General features: G+C 39.4%; 1 protein-coding gene across 1 annotated transcript in view; it reads right to left on the bottom strand.

Annotated features, from left to right (window-relative positions):
• Positions 1 to 5,163: 5,163 nt before the first annotated feature.
• Positions 5,164 to 12,495, bottom strand: part of HBS1L (HBS1 like translational GTPase) — an 83,617-nt gene continuing 76,285 nt past the window's right edge. Inside the window, exons 16-18 of the mRNA XM_081094000.1 lie at positions 11,139 to 11,239; positions 7,988 to 8,132; positions 5,164 to 6,827 (exon numbers count right to left, since the gene is read on the bottom strand). Of these exons, the coding sequence (XP_080950126.1) occupies positions 6,816 to 6,827; positions 7,988 to 8,132; positions 11,139 to 11,239 (258 nt within the window). The 3' untranslated portion in view covers positions 5,164 to 6,815. The remainder of the gene's footprint in view (positions 6,828 to 7,987; positions 8,133 to 11,138; positions 11,240 to 12,495) is intronic.

Genomic DNA, 12,495 nt, shown 5'->3' with positions numbered 1-12,495 from the left:
AAATGGTGAAAGAAAAATAAAGTAAAATAAATAATAAAAAAGAATACCTATCCAAAAAAAATAAAAAAGGACAGACTCTCTTTTCCATTGCTCATGGGCTGGCTTCTGTACCCTGGATGCCTTCTCTCTACACTTCCTCTCCATCTGGACACCAGGGCTGCAGAGGCAGTGCCCATCTTCCAGGTGGCCATAGAGATGAAGATACAAACCAAAACTCTGTCTGAGATGTACATATAACATACAAGAAATTCCTGTTCGATGCTTCTTTGTCTTTTTATCTATTTTTGTTCATCAGTTTATGATGTTCATTATATTCCACAAATGAGATCATGTGATGTTTATCTTTCTCTGACTGGCTTATTTCACTTAGCATAATGCTCCCCAGGTACTTCCATGCTGTTGCAAATGGTAACAATTCCTTCTTTTTTACAGCAGCGTAGTATTCCATTGTGTAGTACCACAGTTTTCTAATCCACTCATCTGCTGATGGGCACTTAGGCTGTTTCCAAATCTTAGCTATTGTAAATTGTGCTGCTATGAACATAGGGGTGCATATATCCTTTCTGATTGGTGTTTCTGTTTTCTTGGGATATATTCTTAGAAGTGGGACCACTGGGTCAAATGGGAGCTCCTTTTTTAGTTTTTTGAGGAAATGCCATACTGTTTTTTCATAATGGCTGCATCAGTCTGCATTCCCACCAGCAGTGCAAGAGGGTTCCCTTTTCTCCACATCTTCGCCAGCACTTGTTGTTTGTTGATTTGTTGATGATAGCCATTCTTACAGGTGTGAGATGGTACCTCACTGTCGTTTTGAGTTGCGTCTTTCGATGATTACTGACTTTGAGCAGGCAGGGGAGGGGTGGGGGTGGGGGGTGGGTAAGAGATCAACTAAATGACTTGTATGTATGCATATAAGCATAACCAATGGATACAGACACTAGGGGAGCAAGGCCAGGGGGAAGTCAATAGGGGAAAAAGGAGACATATGTTCTATTATTTGTAATACTTTAAACAATAAAAAATAAAATAAAATGAAAACATTAAAAGAAATTCCTATCCATGGTGTCTGTAACAATTTCTACAAAATGGTAAGAGAAATGAACAACCCAAGAGAAAAAAAAAATAAGCTCTGGACACACACACACACACACAGCCTCCAGGAGGATAGTTGTTTTGTGTCTTTTCTAGGTTTTGTTTAGTTAAATGTTTAGTTAATTTATTTAAAATATGTTAATAATATTTAAGGCTATACTCTGATTCCACTTTATATAATATACATATACACATATATATATTTGTGTAGTTAATATATTGCATTATATATTTGTACATATATATTTGTCACTAATTCTTTTTTTAGTGGCATCTACTTTGTTTATCTAAATACAGTACCAGTTTTTCATTTCAATTAGTATATTTTTCATTTTTAAGAGATATATTTGGTTGAGTTTAAACTTCTCTGGTCATTTTTATAGTCTATTCTTGCTTATTCACATTTCCACCTTATATTTAAATATTAAAGATTTAAATATTTCACTCAGCTATTTTATACTATGTAATCAATAATTCCAGTATCTGTAATAAAGGAAAAGGAGCTTAACCTATTTAAGACATCCTAAAGCTGAAAGATAACTCCATACCTATGGTCTGAGCCATTGAGTTGCCTTGAAAGTATAACTCTCCAAGAGTAGTATTAACTTCATTATCAAATTCTTGAAGGAAACCTGACTTATAATTGCACTAGAGGCCCAGTGCACAAAAATTTGTGTACTCGGAGGGGGAGGTCCCTCAGCCCGGCCTATGCCCTCTCGCAGTCTGGGACCCCTCGGGGGATGACCACCTGCTGGTTAGGCCTGTTCCCTGGGGGTTTGGGCCTAAGCTGGCAATCAGATATCCCTCTGGCAGCCCAGCAGGGATGTCCACTTGCCAGCAGAGAGCAGACCTAAGCTGCAGTCGGACATCCTTAACGCTGCTGAGAAGGCAGGAGAGGCTCCCACCACCACCGCTGTACTGGCAGCCATCAGTCTGGCTTGTGGCTGAGCAGAGCTCCCCCATGTGGGAGCACACTGACCACCAGAGGGCAGCTCCTGCATTGAGCGTCTGCCCTCTGGTGGTCAGTGTGTGTCATAGTGACCAGTCATTCCCAGTCTTTCTGCTGTTAGGGTCAGTTTGCATATTACCCTTTTACTATATAGGATAGAGGCCTGGTGCATGGGTGGGGGCCGGCTGGTTTTCCCTGAAGGGTGTCCCAGATCAGGGTGGGGGTCCTGCTTGGGTGCCTGGCCAGCCTGGGTGAGGGGCTGAGGGCCGTTTTCAGGCTGGCCTGCGACTGAAGCTCCCAGCCTCTCCTTTTTTTCTTTTAATTCTGAGATTTATTTACCTTCTATAATTGAAACTCTGTTACCTTCACTGGCCCTCCCAGCTCTGAGGCCACGGCTGGCTGAAAGCAGGTATCAGGGGTTTGTTTAGCTTCAATAATTGAAACATTGTTGCTTCTGGAGCTTAGAGCAGGCCATGGCAGGCCGGGAACCTTGGCTTCCTCCATCACTGGAGCAAGCAAGCCTCCTGCTCGCTTCAGCTGCGTGGCTGCCGGCTGCCATCTTGGTTGGAAGTTAATTTGCATATCTTGCTGATTAGCCAATGGGAAGCATAGCGGAGTTACGGTTAATTACCATTTTTGTCTTTTATTAGATAGGAGGATTCATTTTTAATATATGCTCAATCTTTCTACTTTATTATGTTACTCAAGTCCTTTGTGACCTTTTGTTTCCATGATCTATGAAGCAGGGCTGTTGAGAATCCCTTGATAATTTTATTTATATCTTTTAATTTTTTTATTCCTAGTAAATTTCCATTATGCATTTTGATGCTATTTGATACTTGTTTCATTTTTGTACCCATGGTTGTGCCTCTTATCGATATGAAATGGTTCTCTTTATCACAGTTAAGGCTTTTTGTTTGTTTGCTTCCTTTAAATTCTTAGTCCAGTATTAATGTTATTCCTGGTTTCTAGAGAGACAATGCAGTGTAATAGACATGCCTTCCAGTAAGGCTTCAATACAAATTCAAATCATGGCTCTGTAATTGATTTGTTTTTATTCAACTTTAGTCTTCTTACCTGAAGATTGAGGTTAATAATGCCTGCCCCATATAGTAATTATGAAAATGTCATATTAACTGAACTACTGTGTGAAAATTGCCTGGCACATGGTAGACACCCACCCCATGGTAGTAACTTTTACTTCTCTGATACATTTGTGCCTTTTATTCTTGCAATCTGTTATTTTATTTTAGGCGTATCTTTGGTAAATAGCATATCATTAGCTTTGCAGTGTGAGTCTATCCTTTTAAGAGAAAATCTAAATGTAATGCTTACTCTTCCACTACTTTAAGTCCCCATATTTGAAGTATAATTTCATTGATTTCATTATTTTGTTTTATACTCTTAATTTACTTCTGCACATTTCAGGGCTTTCAATGTGAGAGAGAAAAAGGAGCATTTGGGAACTAAAAGCTGTCCTGGCTCTTGCAGTGAGGCCACGGTGTTCTCCTGCTGAACATGAACAGCTCCCAGATCTCCTATGTCAGATGAGGTCACTGTGAACTTGATGAAGTGAGAATGACCAACAGTCACTGTGCAAACCACAAAAATGCCTGGGCAACCCCCTCTTGTGGCTAACCTGTGCAACTGCTGCTGCTTTACCTTGTTCCATTTCTCTGTGCTAGATAAAAATCAATACCCAATTGCAAAATCCCTCCCACTTTCTGACAGCACCTAATCAAGAAACCCTTGCTCACTCGAGCCCTCCTCAAAATTACCTAAATACGCTCAGATTCTTTAAGCTCTCCCCTGCCCCCAACACCTTCTTACTAAAAAGCACCAAGGTGTGTGGTCTCTGTTGCTGCAGCAAGTAAGCCTATGTATGTTGAGTGGTATTCATTTCACATCCAACCCCAAGATTGCCCCCAAAGAAATAATGAAATTCAGTTATAGTCAATGATGGCATGTTTCTAGGGCTTCTGGAAAAAGACATGTTCTCTTAGCCTACCCTTGCCCTGGATGAGGGTCTGAGGGTCTAAATGTAGAATCCAGGGGGTCTGTATGGAGTCTGAGAGCAAACCAACACTAGAGAAAGCATGAGTTTTCGCTGACATCGTGAGCTGCTCCATCAAGACTGAGTAAAAGCCAGGGCTAATGGTACTTTCTTTTTTGCTTAAGTCACTTGAAATTAGGTTTCTGTCAGGTACAGCTGTTAAATTCCTGCTAAACATGATTCTATATAATAAAAGAGAAACATGCAAATTAACTGTCCCTCCGCTATGTTCAAGCCATGCCCACAAGCCAATCAGGAGCGAGTATGCAAATTAACCCAACTAAGATGGCAGCGGCCACGGAGCTGGAGTGAGCAGGAGGCTTGGGTTGCTCCCGGCGATGGAGGAAGCCAAGCTTCCTGCCTGCCCTGGTCGGCCCTCAGCTCCGCTCAAGGCTACAAAGTTTCAATTATAGAAGATAAATAAATCCCAGATACCTGCTTCCAGCCGGCTGTGGCCTCCGCTCAAGGAGAGGCTGGGAGCTTGGGTTGCCGGGGGAGGGGGACGTGCCAGCCTGAAAACAGCCATCAGCCCCTCACCCAGGCTGGCCAGGCACCCAAGCGGGATCCCCACCCTGATCCGGGACACCCTTCAGGGAAAACCAGCCGGCCCCCGTCTGTGCTCCAGGCCTCTATCCTATATAGTAAAAGGGTAATATGCAAACTGACCCTAACAGCAGAAAGATTGGGAATGACTGGTCACTATGACACACACTGACCACCAGGGGGCAGACGCTCAATGCAGGAGCTGCCCTCTGGGGGTCAGTGTGCTCCCACATGGGGGAGCTCTGCTCAGCCACAAGCCAGACTGATGGCTGCCAGTACAGCGGTGGTGGTGGGAGCCTCTCCTGCCTTCTCAGCAGTGCTAAGGATGTCTGACTGCAGCTTAGGCCTGCTCCCCGCTGGCAAGTGGACATCCCCTGAGGGGTCCCAGACTGCAAGAGGGCACAGGCTGGGCTCAGAGACTCCCCGAGTGCACAAATTTTTGTGCACTGGGCCTCTAGTAAATAAAGAAAACACTTTCTTACCTTAGCAAGTTCACTCTAAAATGACAAGTACACAAATACTTCTTAATAAAAAATGTATTTATTATACAGGTGTGTTCACTTGGTGATCACTCACCAAGCAGCACATTTATGCTCTGTGCACTTTATCATGAATGATATTCTTCAAATAAGAAGAAAAAATGCTGTTATAGATGGTAAGCCTGATCACACCATTCCCCAACTTTAAAAGTTATGTGGTCCATTAAATCAGAACTCCAGGCTCAGCTGCAGATGAAATCTACCCAAAAGCAACCCCTACCCAGGAGGCAGCCCAACAACACTTGTTATATAAATATGCCTTGAAGTTTGTTGTTGACACTTTAAGAAAAACTTGATTCTTGGCTTATGAACCAGGAGGTCACGATTCGATTCCGATCAGGGCACATGCCTAGGTTGTGGGCTGGATCCCCGGTGTGGGATGTGCAGGAGGCAGTCGACCAATGATTCCTTCTCATCATTGATGTTTCTATCTTTCTCTCCCTCTCCCTTCCTCTCTGAAATCAATAAAATATATTTAAAACAAAAATAAAAACATGACTCTTACAGGGGCTTACAGTCCATAAGGCATGCTAGAGAAAGATAAAATTATCATGTATGTAGTTCTAAAAATGAGAATAGGAAAGATAAAGTTAAGTTATGGTTAAAAAATGGATGAGACTAAATTTGATCTGTGATTAAGATAAAAAGCAAGAATTCATGTGAAAGAGTTGGGAAACTCCTAACTGAAAAAGATCCTGTAAACCCTGGCCAGTGTGGCTCAGTTAGCTGAGCACTGTCCTATGTACCAAAGGGTTGCTGGTTTGATTCCCAGTCAGGACACATGCCCAGTTGCAGGCTTGATCCACGGTAGGGTGCATGCACGAGGCAGCAGATCGATGTTTCCTTCTCACATTGATGTTTCTCTCTCTCTCCCCCTCTGCTTCCTCTCTCTCTAAAATCAATAAAAACATACTTTTTGCAAAAGGAAAAGAAAAAAAGATCCCATAAAACCCCAAAGTCATATTTAGTGATAGTGGTAAAGAATCTCACATACATTTAAGAAACAAAACACATTTTGCTGTTATGCTCAAACTAAGACATTTTATTAGTTGGCTTTACACCTTAAATAATAGTTTGGATAACAAAGGAAGAGTTTCCACTAATTCCAACCTAATCTTTCAAAAGTTTACTTGTTACAGGAAGAATATTCTTATGCTCAACACAAAATACCTTTAAGATTATAACCTTCAGTAAATCTTCCCTTAGAGTTAACAACAAAAATTTGCACTGATCAAATATTAACTACCTCACCACCCAATTTAGTTATTTTTCCAAAATGTATGCAGCAGAGTTGAAAACCAAAAGGAAACTGTAAACATTCCGTAGTTTGGCTGGAAGTTGAGTTCATTTCATGATGATTCAATTCTTTTAACACATATTTCAGATAGTTTCCGTAAATCTTAACAAAGTAAATCCTTTTACTAACATTTCAAAGGGAAAGCTGGTTTGGCAACTTGAAATTTTTGCAGGAGTGATAATCAATACTTCTTTGCTGCTGATTATGGCTTTAATTTTCTCTCTTTTTTTAAAAAAAAAAATACCAATTGCACATTGTTCCTTTAATTGAATAACTGGATTCTTTAAAAACACAGCTTAGTTATGTCCTTGCATTTGGAAGCACTGGAGAAGTTCTGACCCATCATTCTTTTATCTGTAAAGGAGAAAAACATATTTGCTAAAATTCAATCAATCATATTAAAAGAACAAACAACAAAAGGCAAATGACAGTGAAATCATTTTATCAAGATGAATCTTTTTTCTTTTTCCTGCCACTGTTCCCTTCCCTAGTCATGCTATTTCTGAGATTAACTATAATCACTCCATTATTTCCCACAAGGGACTGCATCTTATTTCTAGAAAGTGCTTTTATAAAGAGTGCTTTGGCAGATTGGAAGTGATGTTGATGACAATGACATGAGATAGCACTTATGGAATGCTTTATATGTGTCAATTACTGTGCCGAGTCTTTCCACTAATCATTTCATTTCACATCCACAGCTCCGAGAAGCAGAGTCCATTACCCATTTTTATAGAAGAATAAATCCAGGGAGAAATGTGCTTATGCTGCTAGGAATCACGGAACAGCAACAGACACTTGGGCAGTTTAACTCCAGAGTCTTTTACATGACACACGTGTAACTGGATTTTGATACAACCTAAAGCCCTCTGTTCAAAGTATACATACAATTAAATGACTTGAATAAGTTTCATGCAGAAAATAATTATATAAATGAGTAAATCCCCCCCTTAAAATATAATATTCATAAGACTTATATTGATCATGATAGTGTAGAAGAAAATTTAAATTACTGAAATTTTCTGGTTCATTTCTGGCTATTTTCTCCATAACTCAGCTGCACCTCACATTATATAACAGGTTTGCTTCAGAAACATTACTAATATGGTAACTGAACTTTTTGAATGAATCATTTCAAATGTCCTGAAAGCCAGTCATATAATGAAAAGATGTTAATGTGGGCTCTTCTATTAATGAAATTACTGCCCTCAACTTATTTGACTTTCAAAATCTGTATTCTCATCATTTGGATTGCATACTCACAGACTTTTCAATGAATTTCCTTTAATTTTGAGCAATGTTACTGATGGAGGACATAGTTTGGAAGTCTCACTGTAGGAAATTCCAAGACCAAACATTTCTTCCCATTTAAAAAAAAATTTTAATAAGAATTTTAAAATTTTTTATAATACCATAACTGTGTTTCTTTTAAGGCATAAAATCTCATTAATCACCTTTCAAAAGTAGAAAAAAACATCATAACCATGGACACACAACCGGTCACTTTACAATACCTCAGTGACTACACCAGCAGCTACTGTAGAACCACTATAGCGTAGCATGAATCTCCCCAGTTCCTTAAAGTCTTTGTACAGCTCAAGAGCCACTGGTCTTTGTGTCTGTAGCTCTACCAACGCATTCTGACCTTTAGTCAACAACCTATCAAGAAAAAAAAGGAAAAAATGAATATCCAATAGAGGTGAATAAATGTAATAAACAACCTGAAAAATACACAATCAACAAATCAACTTAGTCTTTCAAAACTTAAAAAGAAAATAAATTTTTCTTAAAATGAAAATGTGTCCTTAGAATTTTTCTGGGTTGAAAAAAAAATCACAGCAGAAATTATAGATTAGTATATATATATATGTATATGTATATATATATATATATATATATATATATATATATATATATATCTTAATATTTGTATTGATTTCAGAAAAGAAGGGAGAGGGAGAGAGCAAGAGTAGCACCTATGATGGGAGAGAATCATTGATCCGCTGCCTCCTGCATGCCCCACATTGGGATGAAGCCTCCAACCTGGGCATGTGCCCGGACCGGGAATTGAACCGTGACCTCCTGGTTCATAGGTTGATGCTCAACCACTGAGCCATGCTGGCTGGACTATACATATATTTTAATAAATATTAGTTCATCTTTCTTTCTCAGTCTCTCTCTCTCTCTCTCTCTCTCTCTCTCTCTCTCTCTCTCTCTTTCTCTGTCTCCTTATATATATTTTACCAATCTTTCAAATGTAAACCTATTCCTGGGAGGATGCTATAACAGTGATGGCGAACTTATGACACGCGTGTCAGAGGTGATAAGCGAACTCATTTTTTTGGTTGATTTTTCTTTGTTAAATGGCATTTAAATATATAAAATAAATATCAAAAATATAAGTCTTTGTTTTACTATGGTTGCAAATATCAAAAAATTTCTATATGTGACACGGCACCAGAGTTAAGTTAGGGTTTTTCAAAATGCTGACACGCCGAGCTCAAAAGGTTCGCCATCACTGCTATAACATAAAGTATACTCAAAGCCCCCTCTACCAAAGCCTTCCCTGTCATTCCCATGAAACAGAGTTTCAATTATCTAATCAAGAAATTGAGGCACTTGTACTTTAAAAGAGGAATGCAATGCCCTAACTTTTCCCTAGTAAAATTCTAATTAATAAATTATGTTGAAGTTGTCTTTTTAGAGAGGGCCATCTCCTAGTGCCAACATAGAAACCGGCTCTTTAACGAAGGTTCAGGACATAATCACATAAGATTTTTCCATAATATGATGTTCGTAGGAAATAAAGGGGATGGGGCATGGGTCTGATTATAAACAGGATCGCAGAGATAAGCAAACCAACAAAAATCCAAAAAATGCGTGGACACAACACCCTATTTACTACAAGAAGCAGAACCCAACAGGGGACATTTTGACATTGTTCCCTATTTTAATTTTGATCTGCTCTAGAAAGACAGAGAACAGCAATCACAGACTCATCTTCTGAAAAATTAGTTCGGAGACAGACTGATAGAATAAGCTAAACAGGTTTCTAAACAAGTATTACAACATTTCCAAATATTGGTTTTAGACAATTTCAGGCCAAAGTCTCATTCCTTAGGAAGGAAAAGATCCAATACATTTATGATTTGTGCTTAGTTTCTAGAAGGTTCAATTCCATTCCATATAAAGCAATTGAGTCCACAAAGTGCCTTTAGTGGAAAAAACAGGAAAAGGCCAATGGCATTGGTGCAAAATAGAAGGAAAGGACTAAGTTATAGATAAGATGACAAGGAAAACTAACATGAGAATATACTAAGACCTACTATCACTGAGCTAGGACTTATAAGCAGGACGGGGAATTCAGGATTAGGTTTGATGAGCCAATTTCAGATTGAGAATTCTCCAAATCACTGGTCTGGGTCAAACAACCTGGCTCCTGTCAAAAAGGATGTGACTTATGTGAACCAACCAACTGTGTTAGAATCCTGGCTCTGCTATTTGCTAGTTCTGTGACCTTGAACATGTGATACAACCTCTCTAAGCTTCAGGTTCCTCATCTAAAAAATGGTGAAAATCATAGTACCTGCTTCATATGGTTCCTGAGCATATACACCTGTGAAAGCATTCATGAAAGAGCCTATGAAACAGCAGTCCTCCAGAAATGTTAGTCCTTAGCACATTTCTCAGCACATTATGGAAGACACTCATGCCAGAAGCTAAAGGCTGAGGTTAAAAATAAAGAAGGATCTTTAAAAGATAAGAAGCCCTTTATAACTAACGGAGAAACAGGCATGGTTTAGAGCAGTGTGAAGATTCTCTCTTCCACTTGCAGCCAACCCATTAACCCACTAACCACCTTTGACCTCTTACACAGGTGCAGATGAGGAGAAACACTCAAGGACAGAAAAAAAGGGGATTTTGGGTGGGATTCCCCATAGAGAAGAAGGAAGGAAAACCCCAAGGCTGAAGCAGCCAAGCCAAACTGTGGTTAGCCTGTAGTTGATTTAGGGTAAGAAACTTAAGCTTCTCAGGAAGCACTTCCTTTGAAAGTGTTAGCCTTGTCCCAGCCAAAGGGGAATGGTCCACAACTAGGCCAAGATATTAACAGTAAGCAGAGCGGACCAATGTGATGAGCTCAGCTCAGGTTCCAGGTGGACACGGAGCAGAAGGAAAATACTTTCCACGTAGAAAAAACTAGGAGCTACAGTGTGTGTAGTTCGCTTTCTCCCTGGGTGTTCTTAGCACAGGGAATGACTCCCTGTAAGGAGAAGACAAGGAAGTTAAGAACACTCAGCTGGAATTTGGAACCAGTGGCTAGGCAAAATTCAAGTTCATCTTTTAAAATGTAGGACTGTTTTTTAAAAAATGCCTTTACTCTTACATTGCTTGATACATACATATAAATTTATATTTCCATTTTATTTACAATCACACCCCACCATTACCACCATGCAGAACAAATTACATCTAGCATTCATACCTATAGAGGGGCTTAAATATTTATTTTTGTGTCTGTTTTAATCTAGTCCATAAAAAATGATTTCTGGAACAAGTAAAAAGAGAGTTCACTTACTGCTCCTAAAAATATTACACAAAAAAATTAAACTATAAGAAATTTGCTTAAATTGCTTGTGTTTATTATGTATGCATTAAAAGACTTACTTAGGCTTCTTCTTGGTAACCTCACCCGTGCTTTTGTTCAAGACGCTAATCAATCGTTTAATAACAGCAGGCTCACTGACAGTCTGGTAGTGTAACAGCACCTAAAACAAAACATTGTAACACTGAATAACTGCTTACCACAGCATCTCTGGCCTATTACTTGCTCACATTTAATTATATTAAATGCAGCATTATTTCCTGGGGGTTTTAGGATCTCCAGTTGCCTCCTCTAAGGCTCACCATTCTAATTAGCTTGCTCCCCAACTTATTAGGGGAAACAGGTCATGGAGGCAGTCCAAACATCTCCACCAGTCATTGTGAATTACATAACCTTCCTTATAGGGTGAGATGAGAATTAAATAGGATCAGAGACAGTGACTGGTACAAAAGGTGTTCAACATATGTGAACTGTTTCATCATAAAAATTAGGGAATGGGAATCATGTGACATTAAGCAGGAATTAATATATTCATTGTTGGATAATGAGAATAAAATATTATAGGGGAGTTTAGACTGGCTTTGAAGTCAGACAGATCTGAGTTCAAATCTCAACTCCACACTTTCCAGTTGTACAATTTGTGACAAGTCCTTTAACAACTCTGTCCCCAACAGCCCAGCTTCAGGATCCTTATCACTGAAATGAGGAAAATCAGATGCTATTTTAAAGTAGTGCCTAGCCACTTTAAAATGGCAAACATTCAGTTAATTGATGGCCTTGCATATTAGCTATTATTGTTCATGTTTTATATATAAGAAAATTAATATCAAAAAGGCTTAGTAACCTAATGTGGTTATGGTGACATGTGTCAGAGACAAATTTTTGCTGAGGTCAACTGGAGTCAGAATTAGGCTGTCCTCCATCAGACAGTAAGGACTGAGTGTACGCTACGTCTATGGCTTAGGTTAGTGAAAAAATCCAACACCCAGGAAGCGGCCAAGCTATCAAACGTTTAAGTGATTTGTAAGTACCATTTTATGCTATTTTCCTGAAGAAACACTGACACTTCTATTCTGAAATTTCCTGGCTAAAATAGTTTGCATATTCAGAAAACAGAAGCCTCGCCGAAACCGGTTTGGCTCAGTGGAAAGAGCGTCAGCCTGCGGACTGAAAGGTCCCAGGTTCGATTCCGGTCAAGGGCATGTACCTGGGTTGCGGGCACATCCCCGGTGGGGGATGTGCAGGAGGCAGCTGATCGATGTTTCTCTCTCATCGATGTTTCTAACTCTCTATCTCTCTCCCTTCCTCTCTGTAAAAAATCAATAAAATATATTAAAAAAAGAAAAAAAAAGAAAACAGAAGCCTGAAGAGTTTCATATAAGATTTAGGATTCTGTAATTCATGTGGGGTTGAAAGAAT

The sequence above is a fragment of the Myotis nattereri genome, assembly GCF_964212035.1.
Source record: "Myotis nattereri genome assembly, chromosome: 6".
Classification (NCBI taxonomy): Eukaryota; Metazoa; Chordata; class Mammalia; order Chiroptera; family Vespertilionidae; genus Myotis; species Myotis nattereri.
The sequence above is the reverse complement of the archived record's forward strand: the minus strand, read 5'-3'. Positions and strand labels throughout refer to the sequence as shown.